Genomic DNA, 18,674 nt, shown 5'->3' on the forward strand with positions numbered 1-18,674 from the left:
GTCCATGGTTCACAGGATAGTGTGCAAAAAAAGAGTAGACCGAAAGTAACATGTGATGCCTTCTAAATCCCAGCAGATTAGTGGACAGAGTTTCTGTCTCAAAGGAATTTGTTATATCTGGACTCAGAATTTGCTCTACAATTCTTCAGTAGACCAATGTTAGGGATATTGCTCCATGATTATGTAGACCCATTTTTTTATTTATTATGTGCATGAGGTACCTGCACTTTTTTCCAGTCGATTGGGACTTTTCACTGATGGGAAACTCTCAGGCAGTGAAAGCTAAGTGGGGGCCCAATACTGTAGAGTACTGTCTGTAAAACCGAATTTGTGTTCCATGTGGACTTGGTGACTTATTTGTTCTCAACCCTTGCAGTGACCTATCACACCAGGGATGCTTAGTTCTATGTCCTCCATATTATCGTCTGTGTCACAATCTAATGATGAGATGTTTGTATGATCCGCCTGCATGAACAATTTCTTACAATGAAATTAAAACTTTAGCTTTCTTTTGCTATCTTCTGTTGCCACCTAGACTGGTCGACAAGTGACTGAATAAAAACCTTCATCTTCTTTGTGAGTGTATATATAACCAGAATTTTCTCAGTTTGTCGAAAAGATCTTTCACGAAGGTGTGATGGTGGAAGTTGTTAGCTTTATGCATCGATTTTCTTATGTATGCTCAAATTTCTATTAACTCTTGCTAGACAATATTAGCACATTCTGTTTTGTGCTGAGAGTGTAAAAATCTCTACTTCCTCAGCAAATCCACTTACTTAATGCACATGCCTTTAGAGTGCTATTTTTCCATTGTTAACTGTTTTTCAGGGTAACCATCTGTCCAGTGTAACCATCTTTCCAGTTTCATCTCTTTTCCAGAGTAATCATTCTCCAGGATGACTGATCTTCAGTGTGACCAATTTAGGCACTATTGGTTGGTACAACGAATTTCAGTTGACAAAGCGATGGCCATTACCCCACATGTGTATTTAGCTGGACTTTATGAAATGAAATGTGACATGCTTAGAGAAGGTGTCATTGTTTATTCACTAACATTATCAAATGTAATCAAGATGGCAATTAAGGAAGTTGAGAATTGTCTTCAGCTAGCCATTTGTTCCCACATACAAAAGCAATTTATCAGGGACTTCTGACTTATCGATAATATTCTATCAGCAGAAGCTGCAGTGTGTATATACGGAGCATTTATCCCACAAATGTAACAAATTCCCCCGAAAATGTAACAAGCTACCCTAAAATGTAACATGTTACCCTCGACACTGTGGTGAAACTGACCAATAGTGTGTGGGATAATGAGAACATTTGTTACAGTGTTCGGACGAACCCACTTCATATACACACTATCATCTTCACACACTGTCCCCTTCTGGGGATAGAATACTATCAATAAGTCTCATCTTCCTTACTAATGGCTTTTGCTTGTTATAACAGGTTGCGTCTTGGTAGAAGTTGTAACTTACTTGCTTGATGTCATGATTAGTTTGCTGATGTCTGTCCATGGATGTAGGCACAATTTCCAAGTATGTCATTTGACACTGAGTTGAGATAAATCCATGTGCTGGATAATCACAGTGACCATCTCAGCTGACCATCAATACATCATCCAATAGTATCTAAAGTCTTTACATTGGAAAGGAGTTACACTGGAAAATGATTAGTGACCTAGCATGGAATCACTGTACCATTTGTGTGACTTTGACAACAGGGAAACCCTTATTGTTTGCCTATACAAATGCATATTAGTACTGCTCAGTATGCTGTTTCATCAAATTGTCTTGTAGTTTCCATAGTGTGACAGCAGAAGATGACAGCTTCAAGATGAAATTAATACCCTAGCATGGGGTCACTAAGAAGTTTGATGGACTATGATAACAGTTTTAGAGACGAATTTTTGATGCAATTAGTTATAGGAATAACATTATTTACTTTGGTAAGAGCACAACTCCACCTTAAGCCTTAAGATATATCAGCAAGAGAACCTATGCATGTTTTGCAATGCACAGAAATTATTTTTATATATTTTTGTAATTCATAACAATAGTGGCAATAAACTAACCATGTGCATTTTAATAAATAAATTTGTATGGCATGAATGGCTGAGAGGCACAAAGGGCAGGTTCAGCGGCCAAATTCCTTCATGTCTATAGGCCGCTTTCCGTGGTGAACTACATGGTCTGTGTGTGGAAGTTTATCTGTTAAGTGGAGGAGACTCTAATGGGTGTGTGTAGTGTAGTGTCATGTTCGTGTTGTATGATACAGTGATGAGCAAAGTTAGAGAATGAGACCTGGTGCTACCACATAGACTATTCCTCTCAAATGCCATCAAGCAGGCTGCCAAACTTAACATCTGCATCTGAAAGATAGCTCACTATCAAAACTGTCAAATGCCCTCACTTCATGAGATAATGCTGAGAAGTTTGGCGTTTAATCCAAGACAATGGTGCAAAGTCTCTTGATTCGGGACTTTACACCACCACCCTTCCTGTCCTCTGTGCCGTAAAATCAAAGGAATAATTGTCACTTATACACAGTGTACTGGTACAATCATCCATACAAGTACTGGACATGCCTGATGGTGATTAACTTTGGTGGTCTGATGGGAAATGGTATATCCACCTCACCATAGCTGCTGGCAATTTTAGACCATTTAGATGTGATAATATTTAATTTGTGGGGTTGGTGTGCCTTGCAAAGTGTGGTACAAAGATTGAACTTTGATGAACAACAAGGGCTGGATAACTTATAAGTTTTATCAGTATGCCAATATGGAATCCATATGTATTTTTTAAATCTTGAACACCAATTAAATTTCAACAGTAGTGCCACACACGTTTTATGCTTGAAATCTTACCTATTCTAAGAAACAATACAATTTTAATTTTATGAAAACTACGAATTTCCACCCACAATCAGGATCTGTACTACTTTCATATTATAATAGGCAACAACTTTGTGTGTGTGTGTGTGTGTGTGTGTGTGTGTGTGTTTGTGTGTGTGTGTGTGTGTGTGTGTGCGCGCGCGCGCGCGCGCTTGTGTGTGTGTGTGTGTGTGTGTAATATCTACACCCACAAAAATTTCAGATTGTATGGATACTTTTGAGCAGGCTCAAGACTGCTGCTCTGGTGATACATTATGGCTGGCTGCCTAACTTCAACGCACACTAAAATACTGTGCCATGACTGGCTAAAGGGGAGAGGCGGAGGGTGCAGATTTACGTTTTACAGTAGTGTCAAATGTCATTGATGAAGTTATTGCCCCAGACATGTGGGCAAGCCAAAGGACAGAGGCCAAGTTTGTCCCAGAGTTACTGTAGCATTATTACTTACCACCAATACTTTGTGTAACTACACAATTTCCTTTCTACTTCGAAATAATTATCCAATTCCTTGAAAAATACTTTCACATTAATGTTAGTAGTTTAATGTTAGTAGCCTAATATCAGTGCATATTGTGCTTATATAGTTTTGTGTGCGATTGACATCCTTACGTGACCCCAGAACATGACTTCATCTAATGGGTACCAGCTGCCGCTCTACAGTAATAACTTTGTGTGCCTGTTGATTTCGCCATCCTCTTCGTATGAGACAATTCCTAACTTGGTTAATTTCGGTTCAGAAAATTCTTGCTGTTCAGCTATGATGTGCACCATGTTCTCCAACTATGTTCCCTGTACCTTTTGTTTGCACTTTTATCTTTTTATCTGTTTGCTATTTGCTTATTTTCCACCTACTGACTAGTTACTGTAACAGGGCATGACATCTGTTGGTACTCACCTTTAGTATACTGTAATGATTTCTCCTCATCATGATGAGGATGTTATCCAGCTATATTATGTTAATGTATCAACAAATTAAACCAATGTTTTTGTAGTATGTTTGTGTGTTAGTATATTATGACTAAGGTGGGAATATAATTTAGGGTAAACCTTTGTAAATAAATATTTTTGTTGTTATATAGGCAGGTGTACTGCATGTATACATGTTGAAAAAGTATGCAGAGATTACTACACTTCTCACTCAGTTTCAGCTACTGACTGGGTGTTGTAGAGTCAGTCTCTAACCATTGGAGCCAGTGCAGTCAACCATGAGGTGATCATATGTGTGTGTGTACATGTGTTACAGAACCAAGAAACCCCGTCCACACCTTATTTCCATGGAGCGTTCTGCTTCTTTACCATTTCACCCCATGTTACCTCTGTGTGGTCATGGTCTCAATCACAGGCTTTGGGAGACAGAACCTTCACAATTATCCATTGGCAGACTTTGATAATCCTAATGGCTCAGTGCATGAGATGGACCAGAATGGACATAAGCTGCTTCTTTTAGGTTTGATAAATGATCTCATATCGATGCTGCATGAGTTGTATCATTGCTGTGGCAATATTTTGAATTTCCTGCAGGATTTGCACTAATTTGTTCAACTTGGTTATGGCTTACTTCAGTCTTATTTTCAAACAAATTCAACTTATGAGATGTTTCCACGAGAATACTCACAAGCGTGTAATTGCCTGTTCCCTCCTGCAGTCATTGTTACAGACTCGAGAGTTATGTTGGATTCAAAAGACAACTTCTTCAATAGTTTACCACTCGTAAATGCAAGAAATCCTTCCTTCTGAATATCCCAATTCACCCTTTCTTGATTGTTATGACCAACAGAAACAAGGCACAACCAAAGCATCAATTTACAACACAAACAGAAATTCACACCTAGAACGTTGCAGACCGACAGTTACAAATTGTAGCATGTCAGTGACTGATAATCAAGTGTGGCTACTTATCTTCGTGTTGTAGAACATTTTTACATTCATGAAATTGCATGTATTCCACTCATGTGCTTGATGCTATAAAGCTGTACATAATATGTTGTTGTGAGCTTGCTGACAGTAATAACTATGCAGCATACAAACTGAATTTATTCATTGAATGTCATGCAGCCATGTTCTGTTAGTGTGACTATATTTGTATCTTCCAGGAATTTTTATCTCTAAAGTGGATTCTCCGTTTTGAGTCAACGATTTTTTGACACGTAAAGAAATTTAAGGGGGATTAAGTAAATCGAATTTTTGCATAACCAACTCTTTTGAAGAACAAGTTTTAACTGAGAAAATTGATATTGGCTCCATAAATGATTGATCTATTATTATCACATCATCAGTGGAAATGCAGTTTTGTAGTATATAACCTTGCAAATAAGTGTGTAATGTCTTGTCACTTGCAAAAGATGACTAAACTGAGACGTGGTGAATGAGTATGCATTTCGTCTTGTACATACTATTAATTCTTTATACATTTTAATCAATAATTTTACTAGTACTGAAATTTTTTTTCTGTATTCAATAAGTCAGGTATTAACTGCCATTCTGTTAATGCTTCAGGTTGATTAAAATCACTGGCAAACCAGATACAATTGCATTTGAAGAAACATACCTGCAAGGAGCAACTGGTGGTGAACTTGACATCACTCCAGAGAATTCAGCAGATTTCATAGGAAGTATAACGCCAAGACAAGTGTTTTTCTCTCATAAGGAAAGCACGTTGTGCACTAGACATAATTATAACTCAGAGAAAAATGATTTCTCCTGTAGTTCATGCAAGCAGACATTTTCATCAAAATACTGTCTCATAATGCACGTTTTCATTCACATTGATGGTGTAAAACCACCTGAGCATATCTGCACATGTTGTGGTGAAGTATTTATCTCTCATGACAGTCTCAGGAATCATGCCGCTACACAGACAGTGAAACATCAAGAGAAATGTAGACCACACACCTGTGGGAAATTTTCTGCTGAGATTGCTCATCTCAAAGGACAGGCTGAGAGTGTATACAAAAGTTATTTTTGTGGGAAAGGCTTCAGTGGTTCTTCTATTCTCAAGAAGTGTCTGCTAACTGGTGAGTGGTCACACAAGTATGGGAAATCGTTTACTGTGGCTGATAGTGTCCAAAAGCAATCATTGATTCAACTTGGTGAAAAGCGACATAAATGTGATGTCTGTGGGAAATCCTTCATTCATGGTAAAGGTCTCAAACGTCATGTAATAATTCACACTGGTGCGAAGACACATAAATGTGACGTTTGTGGGAAATCCTTTATTCGTCGTCGTAAACTCAAAAATCCATGATAATTCATACTGGTGAAAGTCCACATATGTGTGGTGTCCGTGGGAAATCCTTTACTACTTCTGATAGTCTTAAATACCATGCAACAATTCATAGTAGTGAAAGGTCACATAGATGTGGTGTCTGTGGGAAATGCTATGCTCATCCTCGTGTGCTAAAACGTCATGCAATTCTTCATGCAGGTGAAAGGTCACACAAATGTGGTGTCTGTGGTAAATGCTTTGCTCATCCTAGTCAACTAAAATATCACGCAATAACTCACACTGGTGAGGGATCACATAAATGTCATATTTGTGGGAAATCCTTTATTTTTCCTAGTAAACTAAAATATCACACAATAATTCACACTGGTGAGAGATCACATAAATGTCAGATGTGTGGGAAAGCCTTTACTTATCTCCGTAGTCTCAATGTTCATTCGGTAATTCATACTGGTGAAAGGCCACATAAATGTGATATTTGTGGGAAATCCTTCACTAACTCTAGTAATCTCAAACGCCACACAACAATTCATACTGGTGTAAGGTCACATAAAAGTGATGTCTCTGGGAAATCGTAAACTGAGTCTGGTAGTTTTAAGAAACATGAATTAATTCACATTGGTTGTCGTTGAGTAGTTGGAAAAATTTGTAGTAGCTCACACACATGACAAAACAATTAGTCTATTGTTTGCGTGCTTGAATCGTCACAATAGTCAAAACATAATACATGTTGGAAAAGAGCTGTGGATCTGAGGTTATTAGCTGCAGTGACAACTTATTTAGCGAACATTAGGCAAATACATAGATCAACTGGTATGTTAGATATACCTAATAATTTTAGTGTTCATGGTAAAACCATTATTGAGGCTAGTATTTTGTTCAGAAATGATATTCTGCATGGTGGAAGGAAGAGCAGAGATGAGACCATTGTGGAATATGTGTAGTTGTAGTTTTTCAGCAGCTATGGACTGGGATGTGGTGGAGAATATTTATGTTGATGAACGTGTATCATATGTAGAAATGTAGGCTGCCATTTGAAAAGAGATCCTGTTTGAGTCACCAATAAGAGAACTGTGTAAATACTTTTTGCTGAAAGTAGGCATCTAGAGTATTGCATGTATGTATATTCAGTGTAGTCTGGTGGTTGCTAATTTCTACATTCGTTTTGTCAGTTGTATATAAGACATGAAACCAAGTTTTCCAGTCTTTCTAACTGCAGTGCTTTAACAGACTGTTTACAAGTAAAACAGTTTTGTGATTTGGGGAGTATCATCTATTCTTGAGCATTCGTTGAAACAATAAGAATAGCATTAGAAATTTGAGAAATGGGCCATATATAATGCAGATCCATATTTTCTGCATATATGGCAGACTATTCTGATTGGATACTTTATCAAATCGAGTTGTTGTCTACATATATTTATACAATTTAAATATGATACCAGTTTTCTGAGAAAGCACTGCATTTAGAAGTATTGTTACATATATGTGTTATAGGCTAAAATTATTTCCATGTATTTCCAGTGTTTCTTTCATCATGTGGTTCTGATGTCACTTCTATAATGTGTAATGTTTAACAATACATTCAGTGTCATGTGAGATCAAAACCATCATTAACTGATAGAGCTCCAACACTGTTGGACTTTTACTTTAATTAATTGCAATCCTGGTCTATTGCTGTAAGTGAGACTCATCACAATTAGCTATGTACAAAGTTAGTTTTATTAGGGATAGTTTTTGATATTTTCAATAATTGTGATATATTTATGACTGAATATTGTGAGACCATTCTTATATTCAGATAAGGAACAATAATTAGTTGTTTCATCCTTGTTAGCCAGCATCATTATTTGTGAATAATATATAACCATTACATTTCAACCTAGTTTACTCAACATGAACAAACTTGGCTTGTGGCTTCCGGTAATTGTTTGTACGTACCATAGATGCTATCTTCTCTTTGGATTTTCTTATACAATGTATTGATGCATTATATAAATGTGATCAATGCAATTCAGATAACCTTAAATATTCATTTCTGTAAAACATCAGAGTTTTTGTAATGACTGGTAATGCAATAATTGGTTCTTGTGACACTATTTGTACTGTGTATGATGTGATTACTATTGCAGCAGAGAATGCAGTGTGGCATCTGCTCAGTGTCAGAACCTGTCTTGAGATTGCTACACTAAGGCCGGCTATGTAAGATAGTGGCCTTAACTATAATTAATTTTTGGAAAGGAAAAATCTTAGTGGTCATGCCCGCTGATCCTGACGAATCAAAACTGTGTATGTAAAATTTTTGCCTAATCATAGAGTTACTAGGTGGCCCCCGAAGTCTTGAAAGTAGAAACTAGAAAATACATCAGCTACTTGCATTGAAAAGTTCCTTTTTGTCCTAAAATAAATGAAATGACAAGGCAACAGTGGCGCTTGTTATAAAACATTCTGAATAAGACATAACAAAATATATCTTCAAAACATTCCAAAAAAGGGTGATTTTGTTAAAAATTCACTCAGCATGTATAAGATAAAGTAGACTTAGACTACCCACTTGTGAATATATGGCCTGATTGGTTAATACCATACTACTCTGTGATAAAATGCTGATTCATTTATTATACATATATTACTTTTCCAAAGCTTTAGCAAGTGGGCACTGGCTACAATGCTTTGTGGTCTTTCAAAATTTTTAACACATCTTTTCTGCTTGTATTATATTTGGAGTCACAATTATAAGGCACATAGTGTATTGTTAATATTCAGTCAATTACCAGAACAACTCTTCAACAAAAAGCCATCTTCAAGTGCTCACAAACAAGACTGAACACTGATAGAGAGCCACTCTGTTGGCAGCTCTTCATTCTTTGTTTCTTCAGTTGCTTATCAGACGTCCAAAGTGCATGCATTGCTAAATTATTGTTTTGTCCAATCTTTTGTAGTCCATAATGGGTTATAGACGAAAAATTGTCATAATTATATATCAGAAACTCTGCTGTGATACAATTGGATTCTGAGATAGGTGGCAAAACTGGTATTTTGATGAAAGGATAGGAAAGTGTACTGTTGGAGACTGGAAAAAATAGAGCAGAAATTGAAAATATTGTGCTTCCTGAGGTAGTGGACGTGGAATAAAGGTAAGGAAGACTATGCTGATGTTAGCATGAAGTAGAAGAGAATCATTTATTTTTGTGGCCTGAACATTTCAGAGGAAAACGTTTGCCCATTACTGGGCTTATATTGCACCAAGAAACATTACAATTTCAGCAGCATATAGGAGGAGAAGATTCAGGTATAACTACCAGTGATGTAAGGCTGAGTCAGTGTAAAAAAGGGTTTGGTATTCGCCAGATTACCATTAGTGGAGGCGCTTTATCCACTAACTATTTTCATGAGGAGGGAATATCTGGCTACAAATTGTACAGTTGTGATGAGTGGTGTAGATTATAAGATGCTCCCTACAGAAACAAGGAAGCAACAGCATCTGGGTGTAAGAAAAGTAAGAAATATTGGTTTGCAGTTATGCAACTGACACTCTCAAATTTAGGCTACATTAACACAAAAATCACAGAAATGTAGAGATTTCCAAAACCTGAAAAGTCAAGTATGAATGCAATCATCAAAAGAGAGCATGGATGAAATAAGAATTCTTTAAAATTGCTAAATGCATTGGTATCAGCTGTATAGAAATATCTGGAAGACAAAAATGTGCTTTCCCATTCTGCCTTTGGTGAATTCAGTAATGGTGATATCAATTCCTTTTTTTTCCACCTAATGTGACTACTCTTTGTTAGTCAGTGGACCAGGCTGTCCTTCAGATCATGAAGAAGTAGTATCACTTCTGTCTTCTCAATTTGTTGATATAAGCAAGTGATAATAATGAAGATTGTAGCACCATTCTGAAGAGGACTGACTTGCTAGATGTGATAAAGTGGTTGGCTGGAGCATAGAAAGATATTCTGAACATACCATTGTAAAGTTCTGGAAAATTCTTTTAGAACATCTTAACTTTGAATCCCTGTCTGAAATTGCAGTCAAAGGTGGAGATGATGATATTTCATTGCTAAAAAATGGGAGATGTCTGTGCAGAGGAAGTTACAGAACAGATGGCAAATTTCGAAGCTGATGAACAAAGTACCACTATTCTGTGGAAATGATGATGCATGGGAAATAACTCAAGAGGAGGAGGCAAACCTAGATGATAGGAGAAATCTCATCCCACAATCAGGAGGATTCAAGAAGACCGAGACAGCAGTGCAGTACATTAAGTGAGCAAGAGGAAGGAGCGCCAGCTGATGTCATGTAAAAAAGCTACTTGTTATGACTAGTCATCTTGCATTGAAAGTGTAGCTTGCCATGGAACCAGGAGGAGAGCAGATATTTATTCTCATGCTGGCACAGCTGATGCTGGCTACGGTGCTAAGTGAGCCATGTACTTTCCTAATGCTGTGTGCAATACATTACACATACTCTGTATGAATCTGAAAAAGTATTGTTAAATATTAAGCGATCTTTTTCATACTTGGTATACCAAATTCTATGGTAACCCAACCAAACTGTTAAAATTTCAAATCAATAACTTACTGTTTAAATTTCAAATCAATAACTTACTATGGATAACACAACCATACAGAAAAATTTCAAATCAATAGCTTCAATACTCTCAGAGATATAAATTTTTACCTAAAATACATAATAACCATACTGGTTTAGTGAAACTGAGTTAGGGTCTGTAATGTATTCACCTAGAGAACTACAACCAACAGGAAAGACTCATATAATGCAATTTTATGGAATTTTCTTTAGTTCCATTACCACAGATTCCTGGTGTATTTAAAAGTACTTTGGAAAATTGTTATTACGTCGTGTTTTCGTTGTGTGAATGTTTTAGAGAGACAGAGCATGACTGGAGGACGAACGTAAACTTAGAATGTGCTACTTTATTAAAACTGTAAATGTATTCATAAGAAGGTTGTTGTGCAATAGGGAAATTTGTGATGTATGTCCGAATGAGCTTGAATTTCTTAAAGGCAGGTAGAAGGGGAGATGAGTATTAAATTAGTAATTTATTTTGTGGAAGGGAATTGTTTTGGGTTTTCATTAAATGTTATTTAGTTTCGGAATTACGAGAGTTCTAGTCTAAATTACTTGTAATCCGATTGCCTAACGTTAGAAATACCGCAAGTATGGAAGTGCTCAAGATGATCTGATTGGCTGATTAATGTACAAGCCAATAGGAATTCAGCATTTCCTGCATGTTTGAGTAGGGCTTTGTGCCTCAGCGCTATGAATTGAGAGAGTTTCTGAGGAGCCATCTTCTGGCAAACACTTATGTTAACCTGTGCTGATTCAATTTGTTCCTGCTGTGGTTGGCAGGAGAGACAACACCGTGTTACTAGAGGAGGCCGAAAGGCACGCGTTTTAGCTCACGCAGGCTGGCGTGAGGTCTGGAACAGGACAAGGAATTTAGAATTTAGAAAAACGGACGTAGCTGGTGGAATACTTAACTTTAATCCATTAATGATGAACATCGCTCTTGACGGTACATGATTCACAATATCAATAGTAACTGAATATGGCGCCTTGCTAGGTCGTAGCAAATGATGTAGCTGAAGGCTATGCTAAACTATCGTCTCGGCAAGTGAGAGCGTATTTTGTCAGTGAACCATCGCTAGCAAAGTCGGTTGTACAACTGGGGCGAGTGCTAGGAAGTCTCTCTAGACCTGTCGTGTGGCGGCGCTCAGTCTGCAATCACTGATAGTGGCGACACGCGGGTCCGACGTATACTAACGGACCACAGCCGATTTAAAGGCTACCACCTAGCAAGTGTGGTGTCTGGCGGTGACACCACATTCCTCCCCGGCTAATCGGCATACGGTTGAGGCATAAGGCTTCCGCCCTCCATAGGGAGGAGCCCTTGTTGACGTATGCGACAAGGTGGGGAGCCTAACAACAGGCGAGGCTGTGCCACCCGCACCCTGCCATTCGGACTGCAGGGAGCTAGGAAACGCCTGAAAACCTGCTCCAGGGTGCACGCCAACATGCGGTGTATGCGCCCGCAGAGAGACAGGAGGGACCAAAGGGTTGACCTCCATCGGGCCGGGGCACCCTACGGGCGAAGACGACATATCGTCCAGAGCGGCCAAGAATTCCATGTCGGAGGACAACTGGTCACGGGAAGCAATCGACGGCGCGTGACCCAGGGAGGTGCCCGGCGGTTGCAGCGACGCGTCCACTGCAGGCGTCGCTGGCGGGAGAACAGGCGGCGGCGGTGCGTCGCCATGGGACAAAATGGGAGGCAGCGTCGGTAACACCTGGGGCTGAAGCGAGCCAGTAGATGGGTTCCCAGGGCGCTGACCAGATGGCACCGTCGCTGAAAGCAGACGGCGAGCGGCAGATCCCGTGCGACAACAGAGGCGCAGCTGGTTGAGATGCTGGCGCACCTCACCAGAGGCCCCCATAACCAGATACATGGCGCGTCCGAGGCAACGAAGAATGCGCCTTTCGAGCCAACGCTGTGAACCTCGGTAGTGGCGGTAGTAGACAAGGTCGCCTGGGGCAAAAGCAGGTGTCTGCCGCTGCACAGGAACCTGATGCGGCGAATGTAGCAAAGACATCAAGGTTCGATGAGGGCGACCGTGGAGCAACTCATCCAGTGAGCGACCATCTCAGGGCTGAGAGTGAGACGAGGACAAAGAGAGCAATAACACGTCCACCCGAGAATGCGACTCTTTTAACTTCAACATCTGTGACTTGAAAGTCCTGACCAATCGTTCAGCGGCACTGTTTGACTGTGGCGAAAACGGCGCGGACGTCAGATGTTGACTACCATTGGCCTTGCAGAATGACTGAAATTCTGCAGACATGAATTGTGGGCTATTGTCGGAAACAATAGTCTGTGGAAACCTTCAATGCAAAAGATAGCAGATAACGCTTGGATGGCGCAGATGACGTCGTGGAAGACATCCGGAAACAATAGTCTGTGGAAACCTTCAATGCAAAAGATAGCAGATAACGCTTGGATGGTGGCAGATGACGTCATGGAAGACATCCGGACAACAAAAGGAAAATTACTGAATGAATCTACCACAACCAACCACCAAGCATTCCAGAATGGACCAGTAAAATCGATGTGTAAGCGTTGCCAAGGGGAAGTGGCTTTTGGCCATGCAAAGAATTTCTGTAGTGGCGCCGATTGTTGTTCGGCACACACCATGCAGGAAGAGCACATATTCGCAATTGCGGCATCGATTCCGAACCAAGTACAGTGCTGAGAGCAAGTTGTTTTGTTCTCATTATACCCCAATGTCCTTGGTGGAGAGGCTGTAAGACAGAGGACTGTAACGAACGTGAGACCACGACCCTGGACTGATCATTATCAGAACACAACAACAAAACACCATGTCGAACAAAAAGTCTCTCCTTGTGAGCAAAAAATCGGCGAACCAACGGGTCCCCGATCCGTGACTTTGACAGGTGCCATTGCGTAGCAACAAACCGCAGAACGGTAGCAAGGACAGGGTCGGCAGCTGTGGCTGTAGCTACACGACGAAAATCAATCGGAAACGATTCGACCACATCATCGGTTTCCGCATCAATGAACATGCAAGCAAGTTCGGAGGAATCGAATGCCCTATCCTCAGCAACAGGCAAGCGGGACAACACATCGGCGTTTCCATGCTTAGCAGTGGACCGATACAAGATACCGTAGCGGTACTGCGAGAGGAAAATAGACCGGCGAATGAATTTCTGCACTGTACATGGAGGTACAGGCTTGGTCGGATGAAAAGCGATATCAAAGGTTTGTGGTCTATGATTATGGTAAAGTGACGACCATACAAGAAATCATGAAACTTGGTAACACCAAATACGAGAGCCAATGCTTCTTTCTCGATCTGTGAACAATTTCTTTGTGCAGACGAGAACAATTTGGACGCGAAGGCAATAGGGCGATCGTGCGATCCATCTTTGTGCACAAGCACAGCACCGATCCCGAAATCCGATGCATCCACCATCAACAAAAGGGGCTTCTGGGGATCGAATGGCGTAAGGCAAGTATTGGAAAGCAACGCCGATTTCAACTGGCAAAAGGCGCGTTTGCATTCCGTCGTCCAGATGAATGGAACACCTTTATGGTGTAAGCGATGAAGCGGAGCTGAAATGGAAGAGGCATTTGGCACATATCTGTTATAGTAACTTATTTTTCCCAGCACACTCTGTAGCTGCTTCAAATTCTGCGGCGAAGGCAAGTCTTGTATAGCACGAAGGTGTGTGGGACTGGGATGTATGCCTTGGTCATTGAGTACATGTCCTAGGTATGGCAAATCACGAGCAGAAAACACACACTTGTCCTTTCACAAGCGAAGACCATTTTGTCGCAAGACCTGAAATAATGTTCTCAGATTGGCCAAATGTTCTTCTTCCGTCTTTCCGGATATCACAATATCGTCCAGATAATTTGCTGCAGTAGGGACCGACGCACAAACAGTTTGTAGATATTGCTGAAACAATGCAGGAGCAGATGAACACCTGAATGGCAGTCGTTTGAATCGATACAAACCAAGATGCGTGTTAACCACCAAAACGCGCTTTGATTCTTCGTCCACTGGTATTTGCAAGTACGCATCTGCTAGGTCCAACTTCGAAAAATATTTACCCGAAACAGTTTGTCAAAAAGATCTTCCGGGCAGTGTAAAGGAAAAGTTGCACTCACTAGTTGTGGATTCACTGTTGCCTTGAAGTCCACACAAAGTCTCAATTTTCCGGAAGGTTTTGGCAATATTACTAAGGGTGATGCCCAGAGAGAAGCCTGCACACGTTCAATTACACCTTGTGATTCCAAATCGTGTAATGTTTTTGTGACCTCATAACGCAATGCGTGGGGAACATTGCGCGCTCTGAAACATTTCGGTTGCATGTTTACTTTCAGTTCCAAGTGTGCTTTATAGTTCTTAGCGCAACCGAGTCCCGGTGCAAAAATGTCTGCAAATTCTTCACATAGACGAGAAACACTGTCTGAAGGCACAGTCTGGTTCACTGATAGGACCTGATTCACTATAGACAAGTCAAACAACTGAAATAAATCGAAACCAAACAAGTTCACTGCAGAAGAAGAACGAAGGACATAAAATGACACAAGTTTTGTTTGTCCTTTGTATGTTGCAAGAAGGCTGCATTGTCCTAACACAGGGATGTCTTGACCTGAATAGCTAGTTAACTTAACATTTGCGGCACGCAACGGAGGTGTGCCCAGCTGTTTGTAAGTGTCTTGATTGATCAGTGAAACTGCAGCTCCGGTATCGACCTGGAATGGTATCACTCTGCCGTTAATGTCCAAGGCGACAAAAAGTTTATTGTCCTGCTGACGACATGAGCGACTGTCTCGTGCAACGTGAACTGACACTGGTACAAAGTCACTTGCGACCTGACGGGAGCGTCGGTGATGTCGACACACACTATTTGTGGGACGAACACAGTAACTTTTAGAGAGTGAGGCACTGGACGGATTGGAACGAACTACATGAATTTCCATGGGCGAAGTTTCGCGAGCCTGAGTATCCTTGGTTCGATTCCGATTCCAGCGCAAAGCCAAGGGCCTGGAATGGTTTTGAGTTTCCGATCAGAATGAATTCAATTGGGTATTTAACGATATATTTAAAAGTACGAAGAGGTCTTAATCCAAAAACAGTATGTTCGCTATGACTCAAACTTTTACATTCTTTCACTTACATTTATTTTTAACATCTTTTTATCATCATTTTATCTATCTTTAACATCTTGTTCATATTTATTCAATAAATCATGTATTTATGATTCACATAACATATAATCTATTTTATATCATATTGTTTAGTTATTGGAATATATCATTCAGTTCTTCTAAACAATGTTGTTACAAGGAACCATTTGTTTTTAAACTTCTGTATTTTATTGAGTTGCCTTTAACACATTATCATCTAATGCTTCGATTCCTTGTTCCACCTTTCAATTGCATCAATAGCTGATTGATCTTCTTTTTTAAATTTTTTGTAATCTGTTCTTGGTTGTTTTTTCCATTTTTAAACTCTTATTTTAAGTATTCTTTTACTGTTCTATTTCATTTTCTTTTTTAACAACCTCTGGGTCATATTTCGAAAATACCTATTATAATAAAAATACAGGAATCATTTTTTATTTTACATTCATTGTTTATGTTTAACGTTTAATGTTCAACGTTTTATGCTTATTGTTTTTATGTTCAACATTTACATTCAGCATTTTTAAGCTCAATGTTTATATGTTCAACATTTATGTTCATCGTTTTCGTGTTCAACATCTTTATGTTTAACATTTAAAATATTTATATATGAATATAAGGTAAATGATTGTTCTTCTATTCCTTACATTTCCTTACATCCAATGTTTAAAAAATTCTTAATCTTTCCTTTATATTTACCATTATTAATTTTTCTTCTCACATATAATTTTATAAAACCAAATTCATCTCTATTGTAACATTTGTATTGTAGTGTATTGCACAAAGCCAGGAACCTAGAAACAATGGATAGGCTTCATCCCACCATAACCCTCAGTGGTTCATAACCTCACAACAGGCCACAGAAGTCCACGCACCCCACCACTGCCCCACACTGAACCCAGGGTTATTGTGCAGTTTGGCCCCTAGTGAACTCCCCTGGGAATGTCTCATAGGAAAAGAGTGTAGCCCCAAATGTTTGTATGGTAGAATAATTATTGGTATATGCATACGTGGAAAAGGTGTTTGTGCAGCAATCGCTGACACAGTGTAACTGAGGCGGGAAAAAGGGGAACTAGCCTGCATTTGCCAAGGTAGATGGTTAGATGCCTAAAAGCCATCCACAGGCTGGCCAACACACCGGACCTTGAAGCTAATCTGCCAGGTGGATATTCCCACATTTACTACACATTTCACTAAATCATAAAATTTGAAATCACCCCTATAAAATTCATGATAAACACGTTTACATTTGTATTATTTTGCCTGAAAATATTTAAAAGTTAACATTATGTATAACTTATTCTTTTGGTATTTTTGAATAAGTTTGAGGTATATAAAAGCAATGTATTTTTTTATTTCCACCTCTAGTAAAATATGCTCTATTTAGTCAGAAACTACAACTGAATTATCTTCACATTCATCTAATGGAATAAATTTTATCATTATTTTCAATAAAAGTAGTAATTTTTCATTAATTATATCTGCAATTTTCGTGTCTTTTTATAAATTCTTGAGATTTTGGTTGAGTGCTACTTTTTTAATAAATATACAAATGATTATTTTTTTCCAATATAACCACCCAGGTGCTTAATTCTAGTTATCAATCATTAGTGTTGTTTTCCACAGAAAAAGTAAATAGCTTGGTGTGACGGGCAATTCTCATGCGAATGTCTAGTAGCGCACCGCGGGCATGATTTTAGCACTGCATTTGCTTGATGGCGTGGCACACGTGGCTGAGAGCCTGGCGGCAGCGGCGCGGCCGGGTGCAAGGGCTGTTTACTGTTCCGTGCAGCTCGCCCAGCGGGCCGGTTAACCTGACACACGGGTGGCGAAGTTTCAAATGATTCCTGAGCAAAGTCAAGTGTGTCTTGCCGATCCAATATGTCCATCACTTGTTGAAGGGAGGGATTGACTAGTTTCAAAATCTGTTCCCTTATACGAACACCAGAAACATTTTGTGCAATTGCATCACGTACCATAGTATCTGAATAAGGGATTCCACATTGACACTCAAAAGCACAATCCCTAGTAAGGCCTTGCAAGTTTGCAACCCACTCCCGATTAGTATGACCTGCCGTACGTTTTGTATGAAAGAAGGTATACTGTTTCACAACTACATTGACTGATTCTTTTAAATATGCATGTAATGCAGACAAAATTTTCTTCGTAGGACAGAGCTGCTACGTCGCGTCGGGGAAATAATTTGACTATCATACGGTACGTGTTCACCCCGACTGATGATAACAAAAAAGGCTGCCGCTCGTTACCTTGAATTCTGTAGGCGACAAGATGGAATCCAAATTGGCGTGACCACTCCGTCCAGGTTTCCACTGCAGCATCAAAAGGTCGAAAAGTTGGTGCAACTGCGTGTTGTGACTGCGTTAGCGGTGGAGCGGCTGCTGCCGCATCGTTTTGCATTGCACGTTGACCCTGAACGAGCTGTCCACGGGCATCCAGTAAGGCCTGCATCTGCTGATTCTGTAAGCGATAAAATTCGGACAGTACATCTGGAGACTGTGGCGAAGCCATTACACAAGTAAATCAGGGCAATATCGATAAGAACGCGGTTTTGCCTCCTCGCCAATGTTGTGGTTGGCAGGAGAGCCAACACCGTGTTACTAGAGGAGGCCGAAAGGCACGCGTTTTAGCTAACGCAGGCTGGCGTGAGGTCTGGAACAGGGCAAGGAATTTAGAATTTAGAAAAACGGACGTAGCTGGTGAAATACTTAACTTTAATCCATTAATGATGAACGTCGCTCTTGATGGTACATGATTCACAATATCAATAGTAACTGAATATGGCGCCTTGCTAGGTC

The 18,674-nt window shown here is 39.8% G+C and overlaps 2 protein-coding genes across 6 annotated transcripts in view; both read left to right on the top strand.

Moving 5' to 3' along the window:
- The window catches only part of LOC126212978 (zinc finger protein 112-like), a 134,517-nt gene extending 127,815 nt beyond the window's left edge, over positions 1-6,702 (top strand). For 4 of the 5 annotated variants that reach the window (XM_049940511.1, XM_049940512.1, XM_049940514.1 and 1 more), the window contains one exon: positions 5,396-6,702. In XM_049940511.1, the coding sequence (XP_049796468.1) occupies positions 5,396-6,143 (748 nt within the window). In that variant the 3' untranslated portion in view covers positions 6,144-6,702. The remainder of the gene's footprint in view (positions 1-5,395) is intronic. The other variant, XM_049940513.1, reaches the window with a different exon arrangement.
- Positions 6,170-6,700, top strand: LOC126212630 (putative zinc finger protein 702). Its single transcript, XM_049940058.1, has one exon. It carries the CDS (start codon positions 6,170-6,172, stop codon positions 6,698-6,700), a length of 531 nt encoding a protein of 176 aa, XP_049796015.1.
- Positions 6,703-18,674: the final 11,972 nt, after the last annotated feature.

The sequence above is a fragment of the Schistocerca nitens genome, chromosome 11, assembly GCF_023898315.1.
Source record: "Schistocerca nitens isolate TAMUIC-IGC-003100 chromosome 11, iqSchNite1.1, whole genome shotgun sequence".
Taxonomy (NCBI): Eukaryota; Metazoa; Arthropoda; class Insecta; order Orthoptera; family Acrididae; genus Schistocerca; species Schistocerca nitens.

Excerpts from the sequence above, each read along its gene's own strand:
- LOC126212630 (XM_049940058.1), top strand. The coding sequence starts at position 6,170 with ATGTGTGGTGTCCGTGGGAAATCCTTTACTACTTCTGATAGTCTTAAA.